This window comes from Coregonus lavaretus (assembly GCF_964263955.1).
Source record: "Coregonus lavaretus genome assembly, chromosome: 39".
Classification (NCBI taxonomy): domain Eukaryota; kingdom Metazoa; phylum Chordata; class Actinopteri; order Salmoniformes; family Salmonidae; genus Coregonus; species Coregonus lavaretus.
The window spans coordinates 502914-521404 of record NC_140026.1 but is presented as its reverse complement, the minus strand read 5'-3'; the positions used below and the strand labels follow the sequence as shown (position 1 = coordinate 521404).

The window sequence follows — 18491 nt, the reverse complement described above, 5'->3', positions numbered from 1 at the left end:
TCTGCCTACCTGTCTGTCTGTCAATGTTCCTGTCTGTCTGTTTTGGTGGCAATATGAGTGAATATATTCCCCCTCCCTCTAGATGAACTTAATAACCTGTCTGGACATCTGGGTAAGTGTTGTCAGTGTGGGTTTACTATCTTCATGTAATGTTCAACATTACCAACATTATCAAATGAAATAGAGGACATTTAGTCTTTGTCTTCATGTTCTTGTAACCAGAATACATCATGTTTTTATATTCTCTGTCTTCTGTCTACAGAGAGGATCAGAAAACAGAGGGGTGAGTTGTCTGTTGAAGTCTGTGTGCTTACTATCTTCATGTAATGTTCAACATTACCAACATTATCAAATGAAATAGAGGACATTTAGTCTTTGTCTTCATGTTCTTGTAACCAGAATACATCATGTTTTTATATTCTCTGTCTTCTGTCTACAGAGGGGATCATAACACTGAGTGGTGAGTTGTCTGTTGAAGTCTGTGTGCTTACTATCTTCATGTAATGTTCAACATTACCAACATTATCAAATGAAATAGAGGACATTTAGTCTTTGTCTTCATGTTCTTGTAACCAGAATACATCATGTTTTTATATTCTCTGTCTTCTGTCTACAGAGAAGGTCATAAAACAGAGGGGTGAGTTGTCTGTTGAAGTCTGTGTGCTTACTATCTTCATGTAATGTTCAACATTACCAACATTATCAAATGAAATAGAGGACATTTAGTCTTTGTCTTCATGTTCTTGTAACCAGAATACATCATGTTTTTATATTCTCTGTCTTCTGTCTACAGAGAGGTTCAGAAAACAGATGGGTGAGTTGTCTGTTGAAGTCTGTGTGCTTACTATCTTCATGTAATTTTCAACATTACCATCATTATCAAATGAAATAGAGGACATTTAGTCTTTGTCTTCATGTTCTTGTAACCAGAATACATCATGTTTTTATATTCTCTGTCTTCTGTCTACAGAGAGGTTCAGAAAACAGAGCGGTGAGTTGTCTGTTGAAGTCTGTATACTTGCACAACTGCATGCAATTATTTCATTGATTTAAGTAAAAACACTTTCCTTAAAAACAATATACTTCATGAATCTCTTGATTCAGTAATTATTTCATGGGTAGACCAGAGGAACCAGGCTCTGAGGGGTGACCAGTCCTCTACTGGCTGTACTGGGTAGACCAGAGGAACCAGGCTCTGAGGGGTGACCAGTCCTCTACTGGCTGTACTGGGTAGAACAGAGGAACCAGGCTCTGAGGGGTGACCAGTCCTCTACTGGCTGTACTGAGTAGACCAGAGGAACCAGGCTCTGAGGGGTGACCAGTCCTCTACTGGCTGTACTGGGTAGACCAGAGGAACCAGGCTCTGAGGGGTGACCAGTCCTCTACTGGCTGTACTGGGTAGAGAGGAACCAGGCTCTGAGGGGTGACCAGTCCTCTACTGGCTGTACTGGGTAGACCAGAGGAACCAGGCTCTGAGGGGTGACCAGCAGGGTTAGATAATATCATGATGGTTTTAGAAGGTGTTAACATGACTTCTAACTGAATCTCTGTTTTTTTAGGACCATCCACATATTCAGATGAGGAACTACTTTACCTTAGTAAGTAGTGTGTTTGTGTCTGATTTGTCTGCCTACCTGTCTGTCTGTCAATGTTCCTGTCTGTCTGTTTTGGTGGCAATATGAGTGAATATATTCCCCCTCCCTCTAGATGAACTTCATAACCTGTCTGGACATCTGGGTAAGTGTTGTCAGTGTGGGTTTACTATCTTCATGTAATGTTCAACATTACCAAAATTATCAAATGAAATAGAGTACATTTAGTCTTTGTCTTCATGTTCTTGTAACCAGAATACATCATGTTTTTATATTCTCTGTCTTCTGTCTACAGAGAGGATCAGAAAACAGAGGGGTGAGTTGTCTGTTGAAGTCTGTATACTTGCACAACTGCATGCAATTACTTCATTGATTTAAGTAAAAACACTTTCCTTAAAAAAAATATACTTCATTAATCTCTTGATTCAGTAATTATTTCATGGGTAGACCAGAGGAACCAGGCTCTGAGGGGTGACCAGTCCTCTACTGGCTGTACTGGGTAGAGAGGAACCAGGCTCTGAGGGGTGACCAGTCCTCTACTGGCTGTACTGGGTAGAGAGGAACCAGGCTCTGAGGGGTGACCAGTCCTCTACTGGCTGTACTGGGTAGACCAGAGGAACCAGGCTCTGAGGGGTGACCAGTCCTCTACTGGCTGTACTGGGTAGACCAGAGGAACCAGACTCTGAGGGGTGACCAGTCCTCTACTGGCTGTACTGGGTAGACCAGAGGAACCAGGCTCTGAGTGGTGACCAGTCCTCTACTGGCTGTACTGGGTAGACCAGAGGAACCAGGCTCTGAGGGGTGACCAGTCCTCTACTGGCTGTACTGGGTAGACCAGAGGAACCAGGCTCTGAGGGGTGACCAGTCCTCTACTGGCTGTACTGGATAGAGAGGAACCAGGCTCTGAGGGGTGACCAGTCCTCTACTGGCTGTACTGGGTAGAGAGGAACCAGGCTCTGAGGGGTGACCAGTCCTCTACTGGCTGTACTGGGTAGACCAGAGGAACCAGGCTCTGAGGGGTGACCAGTCCTCTACTGGCTGTACTGGGTAGACCAGAGGAACCAGGCTCTGAGGGGTGACCAGTCCTCTACTGGCTGTACTGGGTAGAGAGGAACCAGGCTCTGAGGGGTGACCAGTCCTCTACTGGCTGTACTGGGTAGAGAGGAACCAGGCTCTGAGGGGTGACCAGTCCTCTACTGGCTGTACTGGGTAGACCAGAGGAACCAGGCTCTGAGGGGTGACCAGTCCTCTACTGGCTGTACTGGGTAGACCAGAGGAACCAGGCTCTGAGGGGTGACCAGTCCTCTACTGGCTGTACTGGGAAGATAGGAACCAGGCTCTGAGGGGTGACCAGTCCTCTACTGACTGTACTGGGTAGAGAGGAACCATGCTCTGAGGGGTGGCCAGTCCTCTACTGGCTGTACTGGGTAGAGAGGAACCAGGCTCTGAGGGGTGACCAGTCCTCTACTGGCTGTACTGGGTAGACCAGAGGAACCAGGCTCTGAGGGGTGACCAGTCCTCCACTGGTTGTACTGGGTAGACCAGAGGAACCAGGCTCTGAGGGGTGACCAGTCCTCTACTGGCTATACTGGGTAGAGAGGAACCAGGCCCTGAGGGGTGACCAGTCCTCTACTGGCTGTACTGGGTAGACCAGAGGAACCAGGCTCTGAGGGGTGACCAGTCCTCTACTGGCTGTACTGGGTAGACCAGAGGAACCAGGCTCTGAGGGGTGACCAGTCCTCTACTGGCTGTACTGGGTAGACCAGAGGAACCAGGCTCTGAGGGGTGACAAGTCCTCTACTGGCTGTACTGGGTAGAGAGGAACCAGGCTCTGAGGGGTGACCAGTCCTCTACTGGCTGTACTGGGTAGAGAGGAACCAGGCTCTGAGGGGTGGCCAGTCCTCTACTGGCTGTACTGGGTAGACCAGAGGAACCAGGCTCTGAGGGGTGACCAGTCCTCTACTGGCTGTACTGGGTAGACCAGAGGAACCAGGCTCTGAGGGGTGACCAGTCCTCCACTGGTTGTACTGGGTAGACCAGAGGAACCAGGCTCTGAGGGGTGACCAGTCCTCTACTGGCTATACTGGGTAGAGAGGAACCAGGCTCTGAGGGGTGACCAGTCCTCTACTGGCTGTACTGGGTAGACCAGAGGAACCAGGCTCTGAGGGGTGACCAGTCCTCTACTGGCTGTACTGGGTAGACCAGAGGAACCAGGCTCTGAGGGGTGACCAGTCCTCTACTGGCTGTACTGGGTAGACCAGAGGAACCAGGCTCTGAGGGGTGACCAGTCCTCTACTGTCTGTACTAGGTAGACCAGAGGAACCAGGCTCTGAGGGGTGACCAGTCCTCTACTGGCTGTACTGGGTAGACCAGAGGAACCAGGCTCTGAGGGGTGACCAGTCCTCTACTGGCTGTACTGGGTAGACCAGAGGAACCAGGCTCTGAGGGGTGACCAGTCCTCTACTGGCTGTACTGGGTAGAGAGGAACCAGGCTCTGAGGGGTGACCAGTCCTCTACTGGCTGTACTGGGTAGACCAGAGGAACCAGGCTCTGAGGGGTGACCAGTCCTCTACTGGCTGTACTGGGTAGACCAGAGGAACCAGGCTCTGAGGGGTGACCAGTCCTCTACTGGCTGTACTGGGTAGAGAGGAACCAGGCTCTGAGGGGTGGCCAGTCCTCTACTGGCTGTACTGGGTAGACCAGAGGAACCAGGCTCTGAGGGGTGACCAGTCCTCTACTGGTTGTACTGGTTAGACCAGAGGAACCAGGCTCTGAGGGGTGACTAGTCCTCTACTGGCTGTACTGGGTAGACCAGAGGAACCAGTCTCTGAGGGGTGACCAGTCCTCTACTGGCTGTACTGGGTAGACCAGAGGAACCAGGCTCTGAGGGGTGGCCAGTCCTCTACTGGCTGTACTGGGTAGAGAGGAACCAGGCTCTGAGGGGTGACCAGTCCTCTACTGGCTGTACTGGGTAGACCAGAGGAACCAGGCTCTGAGGGGTGGCCAGTCCTCTACTGGCTGTACTGGGTAGACCAGAGGAACCAGGCTCTGAGGGGTGACCAGTCCTCAACTGGCTGTACTGGGTAGACCAGAGGAACCAGGCTCTGAGGGGTGACCAGTCCTCTACTGGCTGTACTGGGTAGACCAGAGGAACCAGGCTCTGAGGGGTGACCAGCAGGGTTAGATAATATCATGATGGTTTTAGAAGGTGTTAACATGACTTCTAACTGAATCTCTGTTTTTTAGGACCATCCACAGATTCAGATGAGGAACTACTTTACCTTGGTAAGTAGTGTGTTTGTGTCTGATTTGTCTGCCTACCTGTCTGTCTGTCAATGTTCCTGTCTGTCTGTTTTGGTGGCAATATGAGTGAATATATTCACCCTCCCTCTAGATGCACTTCATAACCTGTCTGGACATCTGGGTAAGTGTTGTCAGTGTTGGTTTACTATCTTCATGTAATGTTCAAAATAACCAACATTATCAAATGAAATAGAGGACATTTAGTCTTTGTCTTCATGTTCTTGTAACCAGAATACATCATGTTTTTATATTCTCTGTCTTCTGTCTACAGAGAGGTTCAGAAAACAGAGGGGTGAGTTGTCTGTTGAAGTCTGTGTGCTTACTATCTTCATGTAATTTTCAACATTACCATCATTATCAAATGAAATAAAGGACATTTAGTCTTTGTCTTCATGTTCTTGTAACCAGAATACATTATGTTTTTATATTCTCTGTCTTCTGTCTACAGAGAGGATCAGAGAACAGAGGGGTGAGTTGTCTGTTGAAGTCTGTGTGCTTACTATCTTCATGTAATGTTCAACATTACCAACATTATCAAATGAAATAGAGGACATTTAGTCTTTGTCTTCATGTTCTTGTAACCAGAATACATCATGTTTTTATATTCTCTGTCTTCTGTCTACAGAGAAGGTCATAAAACTGAGCGGTGAGTTGTCTGTTGAAGTCTGTATACTTGCACAACTGCATGCAATTATTTCATTGATTTAAGTAAAAACACTTTCCTTAAAAACAATATACTTCATTAATCTCTTGATTCAGTAATTATTTCATGGGTAGACCAGAGGAACCAGGCTCTGAGGGGTGACCAGTCCTCTACTGGCTGTACTGGGTAGAGAGGAACCAGGCTCTGAGGGGTGACCAGTCCTCTACTGGCTGTACTGGGTAGACCAGAGGAACCAGGCTCTGAGGGGTGACCAGTCCTCTACTGGCTGTACTGGGTAGACCAGAGGAACCAGGCTCTGAGGGGTGACCAGTCCTCTACTGGCTGTACTGGGTAGACCAGAGGAACCAGGCTCTGAGGGGTGACCAGTCCTCTACTGGCTGTACTGGGTAGACCAGAGGAACCAGGCTCTGAGGGGTGACCAGTCCTCTACTGGCTGTACTGGGTAGACCAGAGGAACCAGGCTCTGAGGGGTGACCAGTCCTCTACTGGCTGTACTGGGTAGACCAGAGGAACCAGGCTCTTAGGGGTGACCAGTCCTCTACTGGCTGTACTGGGTAGACCAGAGGAACCAGGCTCTGAGGGGTGACCAGCAGGGTTAGATAATATCATGATGGTTTTAGAAGGTGTTAACATGACTTCTAACTGAATCTCTGTTTTTTTAGGACCATCCACAGATTCAGATGAGGAACTACTTTACCTTAGTAAGTAGTGTGTTTGTGTCTGATTTGTCTGCCTACCTGTCTGTCTGTCAATGTTCCTGTCTGTCTGTTTTGGTGGCAATATGAGTGAATATATTCCCCCTCCCTCTAGATCAGGGGTGTCAAACGTACGGCCCGCGGGCCGGATCAGGCCCGCAAACGGGTTTAATCCGGCCCGCGAGATGATTTAAAAAAAATAACAAAAATAAATATTGTTTTATTTTTTTTTTTGTATAAAAATGCGCTGCAATTTTTCAATAAAATAAACTGCTGTTCCAATTGCGTCCACTGGATGGCGCAATAGCAATTGTGTTAAGCAAGCAAACTGTTTATACCGGGGCAGAGCAAGTAGGTCAAGCACGTGCAGCCAATGAGCTACTTTGTTTTGCCCGCGATATTTATTACGGCTTCTACTTTTAACATTATGTGCTTTGGCACCCTCATTGCCCCAATATGTCTCTGTCAAAAAAGAGAAAAGTGGACGCAGAGTGCAGAGTGTTCCAAGAAAAATTGTCATCCTATTTAATCACGGAATTGAATGGGAAAGCTGTATGTTTGGTGTGTTCAGAGCATGTTGCAGTGCTGAAAGAATATAACCTTCGTCGCCACTATGTGAATCTTCATGCCGACAAATATGACAACTTTCAAGGACAGCGGAGATGAGAGAAGGTGAATGAACTGTTGGCGGGTCTGAAGAAACAGCAGTCTGTGTTTACTCACAGCCGAGACATCAGTGATGCTGCAGTGAAAGCTAGCTACCTCATTGCTAATGAAATCGCAGTGGCTTCAAAACCATTTAGTGAGGGTGAATTTGTAAAAACATGCATGATGAAGGCAGCGGAGATTGTGTGCCCTGAAAAGCGGCAGGCTTTTGCAAATATCAGCCTGACAAGAAACACAGTTGCAGACAGGATTTCCGATCTTTCAGTGGATTTGGACAGCCAGTTGAAGCAAAAAGTAAAGTCATTTATTGCGTTTTCGGTTGCAATTGATGAAAGCACGGACATTACAGATGTTGCACAACTGGCCATTTTTTCATCCGCGGAGTTGATGACACATTGACCGTCACCGAGGAGTTCGTGGAGTTGGTGCCGATGACAGATACAACGACAGCAGCTGATATTTTTACCGCACTCGTCGGCGCGCTGGACAGGGTCGGAGTGGACTGGTCCCGCGCTGTCAGCCTGGCTACAGATGGTGCGCCCTCAATGATCGGGAAAAAAGCAGGCGTTGTGACAAAGTTCAGAGAGAAAGTGCAATCTGCAAATGGAGGACGTGATTTTTTGACTTTTCACTGTATTTTGCACCAGGAGGCTTTGTGTTGCAAGTCATTAAAGATGGATAACGTAATGAAGGTGGTCATCCAAACTGTTAATTTCATCCGATCCAGAAGCCTGAATCACCGTCAGTTTGACAGCCTTCTCAGAGAGAAAGACCACATCTATGGCCTGCCATACCACACTGAGGTAAGATGGTTAAGCCGAGGTGCTGTGCTGAGGCGTTTCTTTGATTTACGAGAAGAAATTGAACAGTTCATGGAAGAAAAGGGCAAACCAGTGTTAGAATTTCATTCCGCAGAATGGATGCCGGACCTTGCATTTATGGTGGATGTTACAGAGCACCTGAATAACTTGAACAAACAGCTGCAAGGGCGCAACAAAGTTGTCACGCAGTATTATGACAGCATATGTTCTTTCAAGTTGAAGCTGTCATTGTGGGAGACGCAACTTGCCGGTGGTGATGCAGCTCACTTCCCCTGTCTGAAAAATGTGTGCGCGACCCAACATGTGGCAGACATGAAGCGGTTCAAAGATAAAATAACGGGACTGTTACGGGAGTTTGAGCAACGCTTTCAGATTTATGTTTATATGTTTTAATGTTGATGTGCTATTGTTTTTAATTGATTGACTCTGTGGTTCTTGCACTTGATGTGGAACAGGATTTCATTATTTTTATCTACATTTCTGCGTGAGAAATGACACCCTGATATAGTTCTGTGATCTGTGATATACTTCTGTGAATCACTGAGGCATTGTGTGTTTGTGTGTTCTTTTTCTTTAGAATTTTCAAATAAACTTGACGTGTTTTATGATTAATAGTGATGTTGTGCTTGTACTATTTTGGACACACTGTCCTCAGGCTCCAGCTTTATGTTGTATGTTGATCGTATTAAAACAAAGAAAACAATCTGAAGTTGTTGTTTTTAAGTTATATATACCATGATTTTTCCGGTCCGGCCCACTTGGGAATAGATTTTCCTCCATGTGGCCCCTGAGCTAAAATGAGTTTGACACCCCTGCTCCAGATGCACTTAATAACCTGTCTGGACATCTGGGTAAGTGTTGTCAGTGTGGGTTTACTATCTTCATGTAATGTTCAACATTACCAACATTATCAAATGAAAAAGAGGACATGTAGTCTTTGTCTTCATGTTCTTGTAACCAGAATACATCATGTTTTTATATTCTCTGTCTTCTGTCTACAGAGAGGATCAGAGAACAGAGGGGTGAGTTGTCTGTTGAAGTCTGTGTGCTTACTATCTTCATGTAATGTTCAACATTACCAACATTATCAAATGAAATAGAGGACATTTAGTCTTTGTCTTCATGTTCTTGTAACCAGAATACAGCATGTTTTTATATTCTCTGTCTTCTGTCTACAGAGATAATCAGAGAACAGAGGGGTGAGTTGTCTGTTGAAGTCTGTGTGCTTACTATCTTCATGTAATGTTCAACATTACCATCATTATCAAATGAAATAGAGGACATTTAGTCTTTGTCTTCATGTTCTTGTAACCAGAATACATCATGTTTTTATATTCTCTGTCTTCTGTCTACAGAGAGGATCAGAGAACAGAGGGGTGAGTTGTCTGTTGAAGTCTGTATACTTGCACAACTGCATGCAATTATTTCATTGATTTAAGTAAAAACACTTTCCTTAAAAACAATATACTTCATTAATCTCTTGATTCAGTAATTATTTCATGGGTAGACCAGAGGAACCAGGCTCTGAGGGGTGACCAGTCCTCTACTGGCTGTACTGGGTAGACCAGAGGAACCAGGCTCTGAGGGGTGACCAGTCCTCTACTGACTGTACTGGGTAGACCAGAGGAACCAGGCTCTGAGGGGTGACCAGTCCTCCACTCGTTGTACTGGGTAGACCAGAGGAACCAGGCTCTGAGGGGTGACCAGTCCTCTACTGGCTGTACTGGGTAGAGAGGAACCAGGCTCTGAGGAGTGACCAGTCCTCTACTGGCTGTACTGGGTAGACCAGAGGAACCAGGCTCTGAGGGGTGACCAGTCCTCTACTGGCTGTACTGGGTAGAGAGGAACCAGGCTCTGAGGAGTGACCAGTCCTCTACTGGCTGTACTGGGTAGACCAGAGGAACCAGGCTCTGAGGGGTGACCAGTCCTCTACTGGCTGTACTGGGTAGAGAGGAACCAGGCTCTGAGGGGTGACCAGTCCTCTACTGGTTGTACTGGGTAGACCAGAGGAACCAGGCTCTGAGGGGTGACCAGTCCACTACTGGCTGTACTGGGTAGAGAGGAACCAGGCTCTGAGGGGTGACCAGTCCTCTACTGGCTGTACTGGGTAGAGAAGAACCAGGCTCTGAGGGGTGACCAGTCCACTACTGTCTGTACTGGGTAGACCAGAGGAACCAGGCTCTGAGGGGTGACCAGTCCTCTACTGGCTGTACTGGGTAGACCAGAGGAACCAGGCTCTGAGGGGTGACCAGTCCTCTACTGGCTGTGCTGGGTAGAGAGGAACCAGGCTCTGAGGGGTGACCAGTCCTCTACTGGCTGTACTGGGTAGAGAGGAACCAGGCTCTGAGGGGTGACCAGTCCTCTACTGGCTGTACTGGGTAGACCAGAGGAACCAGGCTCTGAGGGGTGACCAGTCCTCTACTGGCTGTACTGGGTAGAGAGGAACCAGGCTCTGAGGGGTGACCAGTCCTCTACTGGCTGTGCTGGGTAGACCAGAGGAACCAGGCTCTGAGGGGTGACCAGTCCTCTACTGGCTGTACTGGGTAGACCAGAGGAACCAGGCTCTGAGGGGTGACCAGTCCTCTACTGGCTGTACTGGGTAGACCAGAGGAACCAGGCTCTGAGGGGTGACCAGCAGGGTTAGATAATATCATGATGGTTTTAGAAGGTGTTAACATGACTTCTAATTGAATCTCTGTTTTTTAGGACCATCCACATATTCATATGAGGATCTACTTTACCTTAGTAAGTAGTGTGTTTGTGTCTGATTTGTCTGCCTACCTGTCTGTCTGTCAATGTTCCTGTCTGTCTGTTTTGGTGGCAATATGAGTGAATATATTCCCCCTCCCTCTAGATGAACTTAATAAACTGTCTGGACTTCTGGGTAAGTGTTGTCAGTGTGGGTTTACTATCTTCATGTAATGTTCAACATTACCAACATTATCAAATGAAATAGAGGACATTTAGTCTTTGTCTTCATGTTCTTGTAACCAGAATACATCATGTTTTTATATTCTCTGTCTTCTGTCTACAGAGGAGGTCATAAAACAGAGGGGTGAGTTGTCTGTTGAAGTCTGTGTGCTTACTATCTTCATGTAATGTTCAACATTACCAACATTATCAAATGAAATAGAGGACATTTAGTCTTTGTCTTCATGTTCTTGTAACCAGAATACATCATGTTTTTATATTCTCTGTCTTCTGTCTACAGAGAGGATCAGAAAACAGAGGGGTGAGTTGTCTGTTGAAGTCTGTGTGCTTACTATCTTCATGTAATGTTCAACATTACCAACATTATCAAATGAAATAGAGGACATTTAGTCTTTGTCTTCATGTTCTTGTAACCAGAATACATCATGTTTTTATATTCTCTGTCTTCTGTCTACAGAGAGGATCAGAGAACTGAGGGGTGAGTTGTCTGTTGAAGTCTGTATACTTGCACAACTGCATGCAATTATTTCATTGATTTAAGTAAAAACACTTTCCTTAAAAAATATATACTGTATGAATCTCATGATTCAATAATTATTTCATTTCTCACTATCTTTTCTTTAATCTGTATTTTTTTTTTACACCAGATGAAGGAACCATTCTTCATTGTCATTTTGTTAAGGTTAATCACCAACATGTTTTCTAACTGACAGTCTGTTCTTGTTTGTCCTCAGAGAGAGCTGTAGAGATCATCCAACCCCAAACCCTCCCCACCTCTCCAGGTGGTCAACAGACAACACAGACGCCTTCCCAAAGTAATCAGTCTTTATGATTGGAATGATTCTTATAATTACTGGTCAGTTTATTCTGAATGTTGTTGCTTCATTCTAAATCATCCTTTCTATCTTTCAATAGAGGAGACTGAGAGTATTGAAGGGATGGAGATGGAGACTTTACTTGGTCCTGAGATGGAGATGGAGTCTAAGAGTATTGAAGGGATGGAGATGGAGACTTTACTTGGTCCTGAGATGGAGATGGAGTCTAAGAGTATTGAAGGGATGGAGATGGAGACTTTACCTGGTCCTGAGATGGAGATGGAGTCTAAGAGTATTGAAGGGATGGAGATGGAGACTTTACTTGGTCATGGACCAGAGAGGGATGATCTGGAGAAGGGTGGAAGAGTTTCTATAGACAATGACTATAGAGTTTCTATAGAGTTTATATAGAGGGGGGGGGGGGACAGGAACAATAACTGGGACCTAACCATCTAACAAAGCTGAGTTTATATAGAGGGGGGGGGGGGACAATAACTGGGACCTAACCATCTAACAAAGCTGAGTTTATATAGAGGGGGGGGGGGACAGGAACAATAACTGAGAACTAACCATCTAACAAAGCTGAGTTTATATAGAGGGGGGGGGGGGACAGGAACAATAACTGGGACCTAACCATCTAACAAAGCTGAGTTTATATAGAGGGGGGGGGGGACAGGAACAATAACTGGGACCTAACCATCTAACAAAGCTGAGTTTATATAGAGGGGGGGGGGGACAGGAACAATAACTGGGACCTAACCATCTAACAAAGCTGAGTTTATATAGAGGGGGGGGGGGGACAGGAACAATAACTGGGACCTAACCATCTAACAAAGCTGAGTTTATATAGAGGGGAGGGGGACAATAACTGGGACCTAACCATCTAACAAAGCTGAGTTTATATAGAGGGGAGGGGGGGACAATAACTGAGACCTAACCATCTAACAAAGCTGAGTTTATATAGAGGGGGGGGGGGGACAGGAACAATAACTGAGACCTAACCATCTAACAAAGCTGAGTTTATATAGAGGGGGGGGGGGACAGGAACAATAACTGAGACCTAACCATCTAACAAAGCTGAGTTTATATAGAGGGGGGGGGGGGACAATAACTGGGACCTAACCATCTAACAAAGCTGAGTTTATATAGAGGGGGGGGGGGGACAATAACTGGGACCTAACCATCTAACAAAGCTGAGTTTATATAGAGGGGGGGGGGGGACAATAACTGGGACCTAACCATCTAACAAAGCTGAGTTTGAGTATATAACTTGTGAGTGATATGAAGCTTGGCAAGACAAAGTAATTTGACAAACGTTGTAGTCAGTACTCTGTAATCCACTTTCAGTAGTTAGTTCTTTACTTTTTGAAGTAGGTTTTACTAACCATGTTTTTATTGTGGGTTATTCTATATATGTAGATAAACTTGTAACCTCACTTTTGAGAAAATGGCCCTTGCATGTTTTGGTACCTACTGGAGAGCTCTTCTTTGTCTCCACCCATTTCAGCAACATCTTAAGGTTTAGCCCCACCCATCTTTTTAAGGGTTGATCCGAGCGTTCTGTCCTAACAGCAGTCAAGCACCCAAGCTAACTGGCTAACGTTGGCTAGTTTGCTAGCTACTTCCAGACACAAATGAGAGAACAGCTCACTGACCATTACTTGCCCTAGCAGAGCTGGTTAGGCTGTTTTTATGTTATCCAGAGCGCTGGTGAATGCAACTGTGCTGCTTTCAACAATTTACGCTTTTTAGCCAACGTTTACTGACACCGTCCATATTCAACGGGTGTTGAGCGTTCGTAAATTCGTCAGTTATTCTGCGCTCTGGCACACTCAGACGACATGCTCTGAAAGCTAGGTAAACAATGAACCATAATCCCAACTCCTGACGTTACTACCCTGCATGAATCTGCAGGTAGCTAACCAACCAGGTTCAATGTTAGCTAGCTAACATTAGGCTATAACTAGCCAAGCAAATGGTTCTGAGATACGAATAATAAGATCATACACGTAACGTTAGCTAGCGAGCCAGCCAGCTAACGTTAGCTAGTTAGCTAACAGTACACTTTAACTTGAAATGAAACCACTTTCTGTCAAAATTAGAAATGTGTCAAAATCTGACAATGTAGCTAGCTAGACTATCTTACCCGTATCCATGGATGGAAGCTTCTCCCTCTCTGTCACGGATGCCCTGGTTGTCCTTAGTTTGAAGATGTAATCCGGAGACAGCTGTTTTCTCCATCTCCTTAGCTATCATACTCTAATTCCACTGATTTCAAAACTCGGTCCTCCAGAAAGTGGAGAGCAACACTGATGCAGCTCTATCACACGATACGTTTAGTTAAAAGCAGCGTTAGACAGGATTACCTAGACATACTGACCAGCTCCAATAGACAGACGCCTGCTATATGGCAGACCAATCCGAACTCCTTCTGTGGCTAAACCAACTAGGCTCCTAGACATACTAACCAGCTCCAATAGACAGACGCCTGCTATATGGCAGACCAATCCGAACTCCTTCTGTGGCTAAACCAACTAGGCTCCTAGACATACTGACCAGTTTACAAGTTTGTTATTAAGGCACAAGAAACAATTTTTGATTTAAAAAAAAAAAGTGTATGTTCAAATGGCTCTCCTGTGAAGTAGTGACCCTCGACATACGCCTAGCTTCCTGAAACCAGTCACATATTTGTTCCCCATAAACAATGCCTTTCTAATTCCCCCACAGGAATGCATAAAGTCTTGAATTGAATGGATTGATAGACTAAGGTCTACTGTAATAATCTGTTACAGACGCTCGTATGTACAGTACATGAACATCATAGATATATCAACAAGACAGGACTCTGTTACAGTACATGACCATCATAGATATATCAACAAGACAGGACTCTGTTACAGTACATGAACATCATAGATATATCAACAAGACAGGACTCTGTTACAGTACATGAACATCATAGATATATCAACAAGACAGGACTCTGTTACAGTACATGAACATCATAGATATATCAACAAGACAGGACTCTGTTACAGTACATGAACATCATAGATATATCAACAAGACAGGACTCTGTTACAGTACATGAACATCATAGATATATCAACAAGACAGGACTCTGTTACAGTACATGACCATCATAGATATATCAACAAGATCATTTATTGAAGTGTTTATATTTCTATTTTCTGTGGCTGTTTTTTTACTGACTTTATTAACTGTTTATTTTTGCTCTGCTTTTGTAGTATTTTATTTTCCATTGTGTTTGTTCACCTTTAGAATATACAGTGGGGTCCGAAATTATTGACACCCTTGCTAAAGATTAGCAATAATGACTATATTAAATAAATAATTAAAATACTGAGCTAATGGATGCTCAAAATAAATTGTAAATTATATTATTTTAAACTAATACAATTGCTCAGATAAATATTTTTTTGTCATGTTTTATTTGCCAAAAGGTAGGGGTCAAAATGATTGCCACCCCTGAAGCTTCAGAAACGTGATGTAGTCATTGCATGCTATAAATATGGAATCAAATAGTTAACTTTTGACTACTTTATTAGAATCTTTAGGACTGTCAATAATTTAGACCTCTACCTTTTTGAGAAAATAAATATAACTTGTTAAACAAAATATTTTTGTCAGAGCAATTGTAAAATAATATAATTATCAAATTTGGTTGAGCATGTAATATAGCTTAATATTTGAATGATGTATTTTAGACAGTCATTATTGGTCATCTTTATCAAGGGTGTCAATAATCTCAGACCCCACTGTATATTATATATTGAATCATGTATATGCAGTTGAATGGTATTTTCCATGTATTGATGATTTCTCAAATCATGGCTTGTTTTAAATAAACTAGGACATCATTGTGTGAGAACTTGACTCCAGTGTAATATTTGACATTTACATTTACGTCATTTAGCAGACGCTCTTATCCAGAGCGACTTACAAATTGGAGCATTCACCTTATAGCCAGTTGGATAACCACTTTACAATGTTTTTTTAAATACATTTTTATTATTTCTTCTAATAATTTTTTTGTGTGTCTATTTTAACATTATTGAACGTTAGTATGTAGTGTTATTATGCGTACCTTACTATCCCCTTGGTGACCTGTGATAGAGACATTGTCTGTCCCCTTGGTGACCTGTGATAGAGACATTGTCTATCCCCTTGGTGACCTGTGATAGAGACATTGTCTGTCCCCTTGGTGACCTGTGATAGAGACATTGTCTATCCCCTTGGTGACCTGTGACAGAGACATTGTCTATCCCCTTGGTGACCTGTGATAGAGACATTGTCTATCCCCTTGGTGACCTGTGATAGAGACATTGTCTATCCCCTTGGTGACCTGTGATAGAGACATTGTCTATCCCCTTGGTGACCTGTGATAGAGACATTGTCTATCCCCTTGGTGACCTGTGACAGAGACATTGTCTATCCCCTTGGTGACCTGTGATAGAGACATTGTCTATCCCCTTGGTGACCTGTGATAGAGACATTGTCTATCCCCTTGGTGACCTGTGATAGAGACATTGTCTATCTCCTTGGTGACCTGTGATAGAGACATTGTCTATCCCCTTGGTGACCTGTGATAGAGACATTGTCCTACAGGTAACAGGTCTTCTTAGTAACCTGTTCGTTGAACGCCAGTGATTCTATCTACACCGTGTTGAACTACTGTACGTGTCCTTGATAATTGTTTCCAACATATGATTGGCAGAACCTCATTGAAGAGCAAGAACATGTCTGTGTTATGATGTTAGCGGAACATCTTATTGAACATGTGACTTTGTGGGAACAAAGTGACTGTCATTTAGACTGGACACGTCAAGCAGTTCAGGGACAATGGAGAAGTCTGTCCTCTTCCTCATCAGTACAGTTAGAAGTATTAGTAGTATCATTGGGGATGATATTCCTTCTGGAGACAGGTCATCATCCTGTGGTATAGAGCTATGGAGACAGGTCATCATCCTGTGGTATAGAGCTATGGAGACAGGTCATCATCCTGTGGTATAGAGCTATGGAGACAGGTCATCATCCTGTGGTATAGAGCTATGGAGACAGGTCATCATCCTGTGGTATAGAGCTATGGAGACAGGTCATCATCCTGTGGTATAGAGCTATGGAGACAGGTCATCATCCTGTGGTATAGAGCTATGGAGACAGGTCATCATCCTGTGGTATAGAGCTATGGAGACAGGTCATCATCCTGTGGTATAGAGCTATGGAGACAGGTCATCATCCTGTGGTATAGAGCTATGGAGACAGGTCATCATCCTGTGGTATAGAGCTATGGAGACAGGTCATCATCCTGTGGTATAGAGCTATGGAGACAGGTCATCATCCTGTGGTATAGAGCTATGGAGACAGGTCATCATCCTGTGGTATAGAGCTATGGAGACAGGTCATCATCCTGTGGTATAGAGCTATGGAGACAGGTCATCATCCTGTGGTATAGAGCTATGGAGACAGGTCATCATCCTGTGGTATAGAGCTATGGAGACAGGTCATCATCCTGTGGTATAGAGCTATGGAGACAGGTCATCATCCTGTGGTATAGAGCTATGGAGACAGGTCATCATCCTGTGGTATAGAGCTATGGAGACAGGTCATCATCCTGTGGTATAGAGCTATGGAGACAGGTCATCATCCTGTGGTATAGAGCTATGGAGACAGGTCATCATCCTGTGGTATAGAGCTATGGAGACAGGTCATCAGCCTGTGGTATAGAGCTATGGAGACAGGTCATCATCCTGTGGTATAGAGCTATGGAGACAGGTCATCATCCTGTGGTATAGAGCTATGGAGACAGGTCATCATCCTGTGGTATAGAGCTATGGAGACAGGTCATCATCCTGTGGTATAGAGCTATGGAGACAGGTCATCATCCTGTGGTATAGAGCTATGGAGACAGGTCATCATCCTGTGGTATAGAGCTATGGAGACAGGTCATCATCCTGTGGTATAGAGCTATGGAGACAGGTCATCATCCTGTGGTATAGAGCTATGGAGACAGGTCATCATCCTGTGGTATAGAGCTATGGAGACAGGTCATCATCCTGTGGTATAGAGCTATGGAGACAGGTCATCATCCTGTGGTATAGAGCTATGGAGACAGGAACAGCTGAAGGATATCCAGGAAAACATAGATGCTCTCAATGTTTACCAAAACAAACAAACTGAGAGTAATGAACAGCTGAAGGATATCCAGGAAAACATACAGTGTATTCAGACCCCTTTACTTTTCCATATTTTGTTACGTTACAGCCTTATTCTAAAATGGATTGCATTGTTATTTTTTCCTGACAAATCTACACACAATACCCCATAATGACAAAGCAAAACACTGGTTTTAAAACTGTTGTTGAAGCACCTTTGGCAACAATTACAGACTCAAATCTTCTTGAATATGACGCTACAAGCTTGGCACACCTGTATTTGGGGAGTTTCTTCCATTCTTCTCTGCAGATCCTCTCAAGCTCTGTCAGGTTGGATGGGGAGCGTCGCTGCACAGCTATTTCAGGTCTCTCCAGAGATGTTCGATCGGGTTCAAGTCCGGTCTCTGGCTGGGCCACTCAAGGACATTCAGAGACTTGTCCCAAAGCCACTCCTGCGTTGTCTTGGCTGTGTGCTTAGGGTCGTTGTCCTGTTGGAAGGTGAACCTTCGCCCCAGTCTGAGGTCCTGAGCGCTCTGGAGCAGGTTTTCATCAAGGATCTCTCTGTACTTTGCTCCGTTCATCTTTCCCTCGATCCTGACTAGTCTCCCAGTCCCTGCCACTGAAAAACATCCCCACAGCATGATGCTGCCACCACCATGCTTCACTGTAGAAATGGTGCCAGGTTTCCTCCAGAGGTGACGCTTGGCATTCAGGCCAAAGAGTTCAATCTTGGTTTCATCAGACCAGAGAATCTTGTTTCTCATGGTCTGAGAGTCTTTAGGTGCCTTTTGGCAAACTCCAAGCGGGCTGTCATGTGCTTTTTTATTA

General features: G+C 44.7%; 2 protein-coding genes across 2 annotated transcripts in view; both read left to right on the top strand.

The window, feature by feature from the left end:
• Positions 1–11898, top strand: part of LOC311112630 (butyrophilin-like protein 1) — a gene marked incomplete at its 3' end in the record, with an annotated part of 71811 nt that extends 59913 nt beyond the window's left edge. The window contains exons 10-19 of the mRNA XM_084155777.1: positions 4839–4877; positions 5167–5187; positions 5344–5364; positions 5521–5541; positions 8743–8763; positions 8920–8940; positions 9097–9117; positions 11130–11150; positions 11407–11487; positions 11588–11898. Coding sequence (XP_084011903.1) covers positions 4839–4877; positions 5167–5187; positions 5344–5364; positions 5521–5541; positions 8743–8763; positions 8920–8940; positions 9097–9117; positions 11130–11150; positions 11407–11487; positions 11588–11898 — 578 coding nt within the window. The remainder of the gene's footprint in view (positions 1–4838; positions 4878–5166; positions 5188–5343; positions 5365–5520; positions 5542–8742; positions 8764–8919; positions 8941–9096; positions 9118–11129; positions 11151–11406; positions 11488–11587) is intronic.
• LOC311112746 (uncharacterized protein) overlaps positions 1–18491 on the top strand; it is a 224199-nt gene that overhangs the window by 66808 nt on the left and 138900 nt on the right. The gene's annotated exons all lie outside the window — the stretch shown is intronic.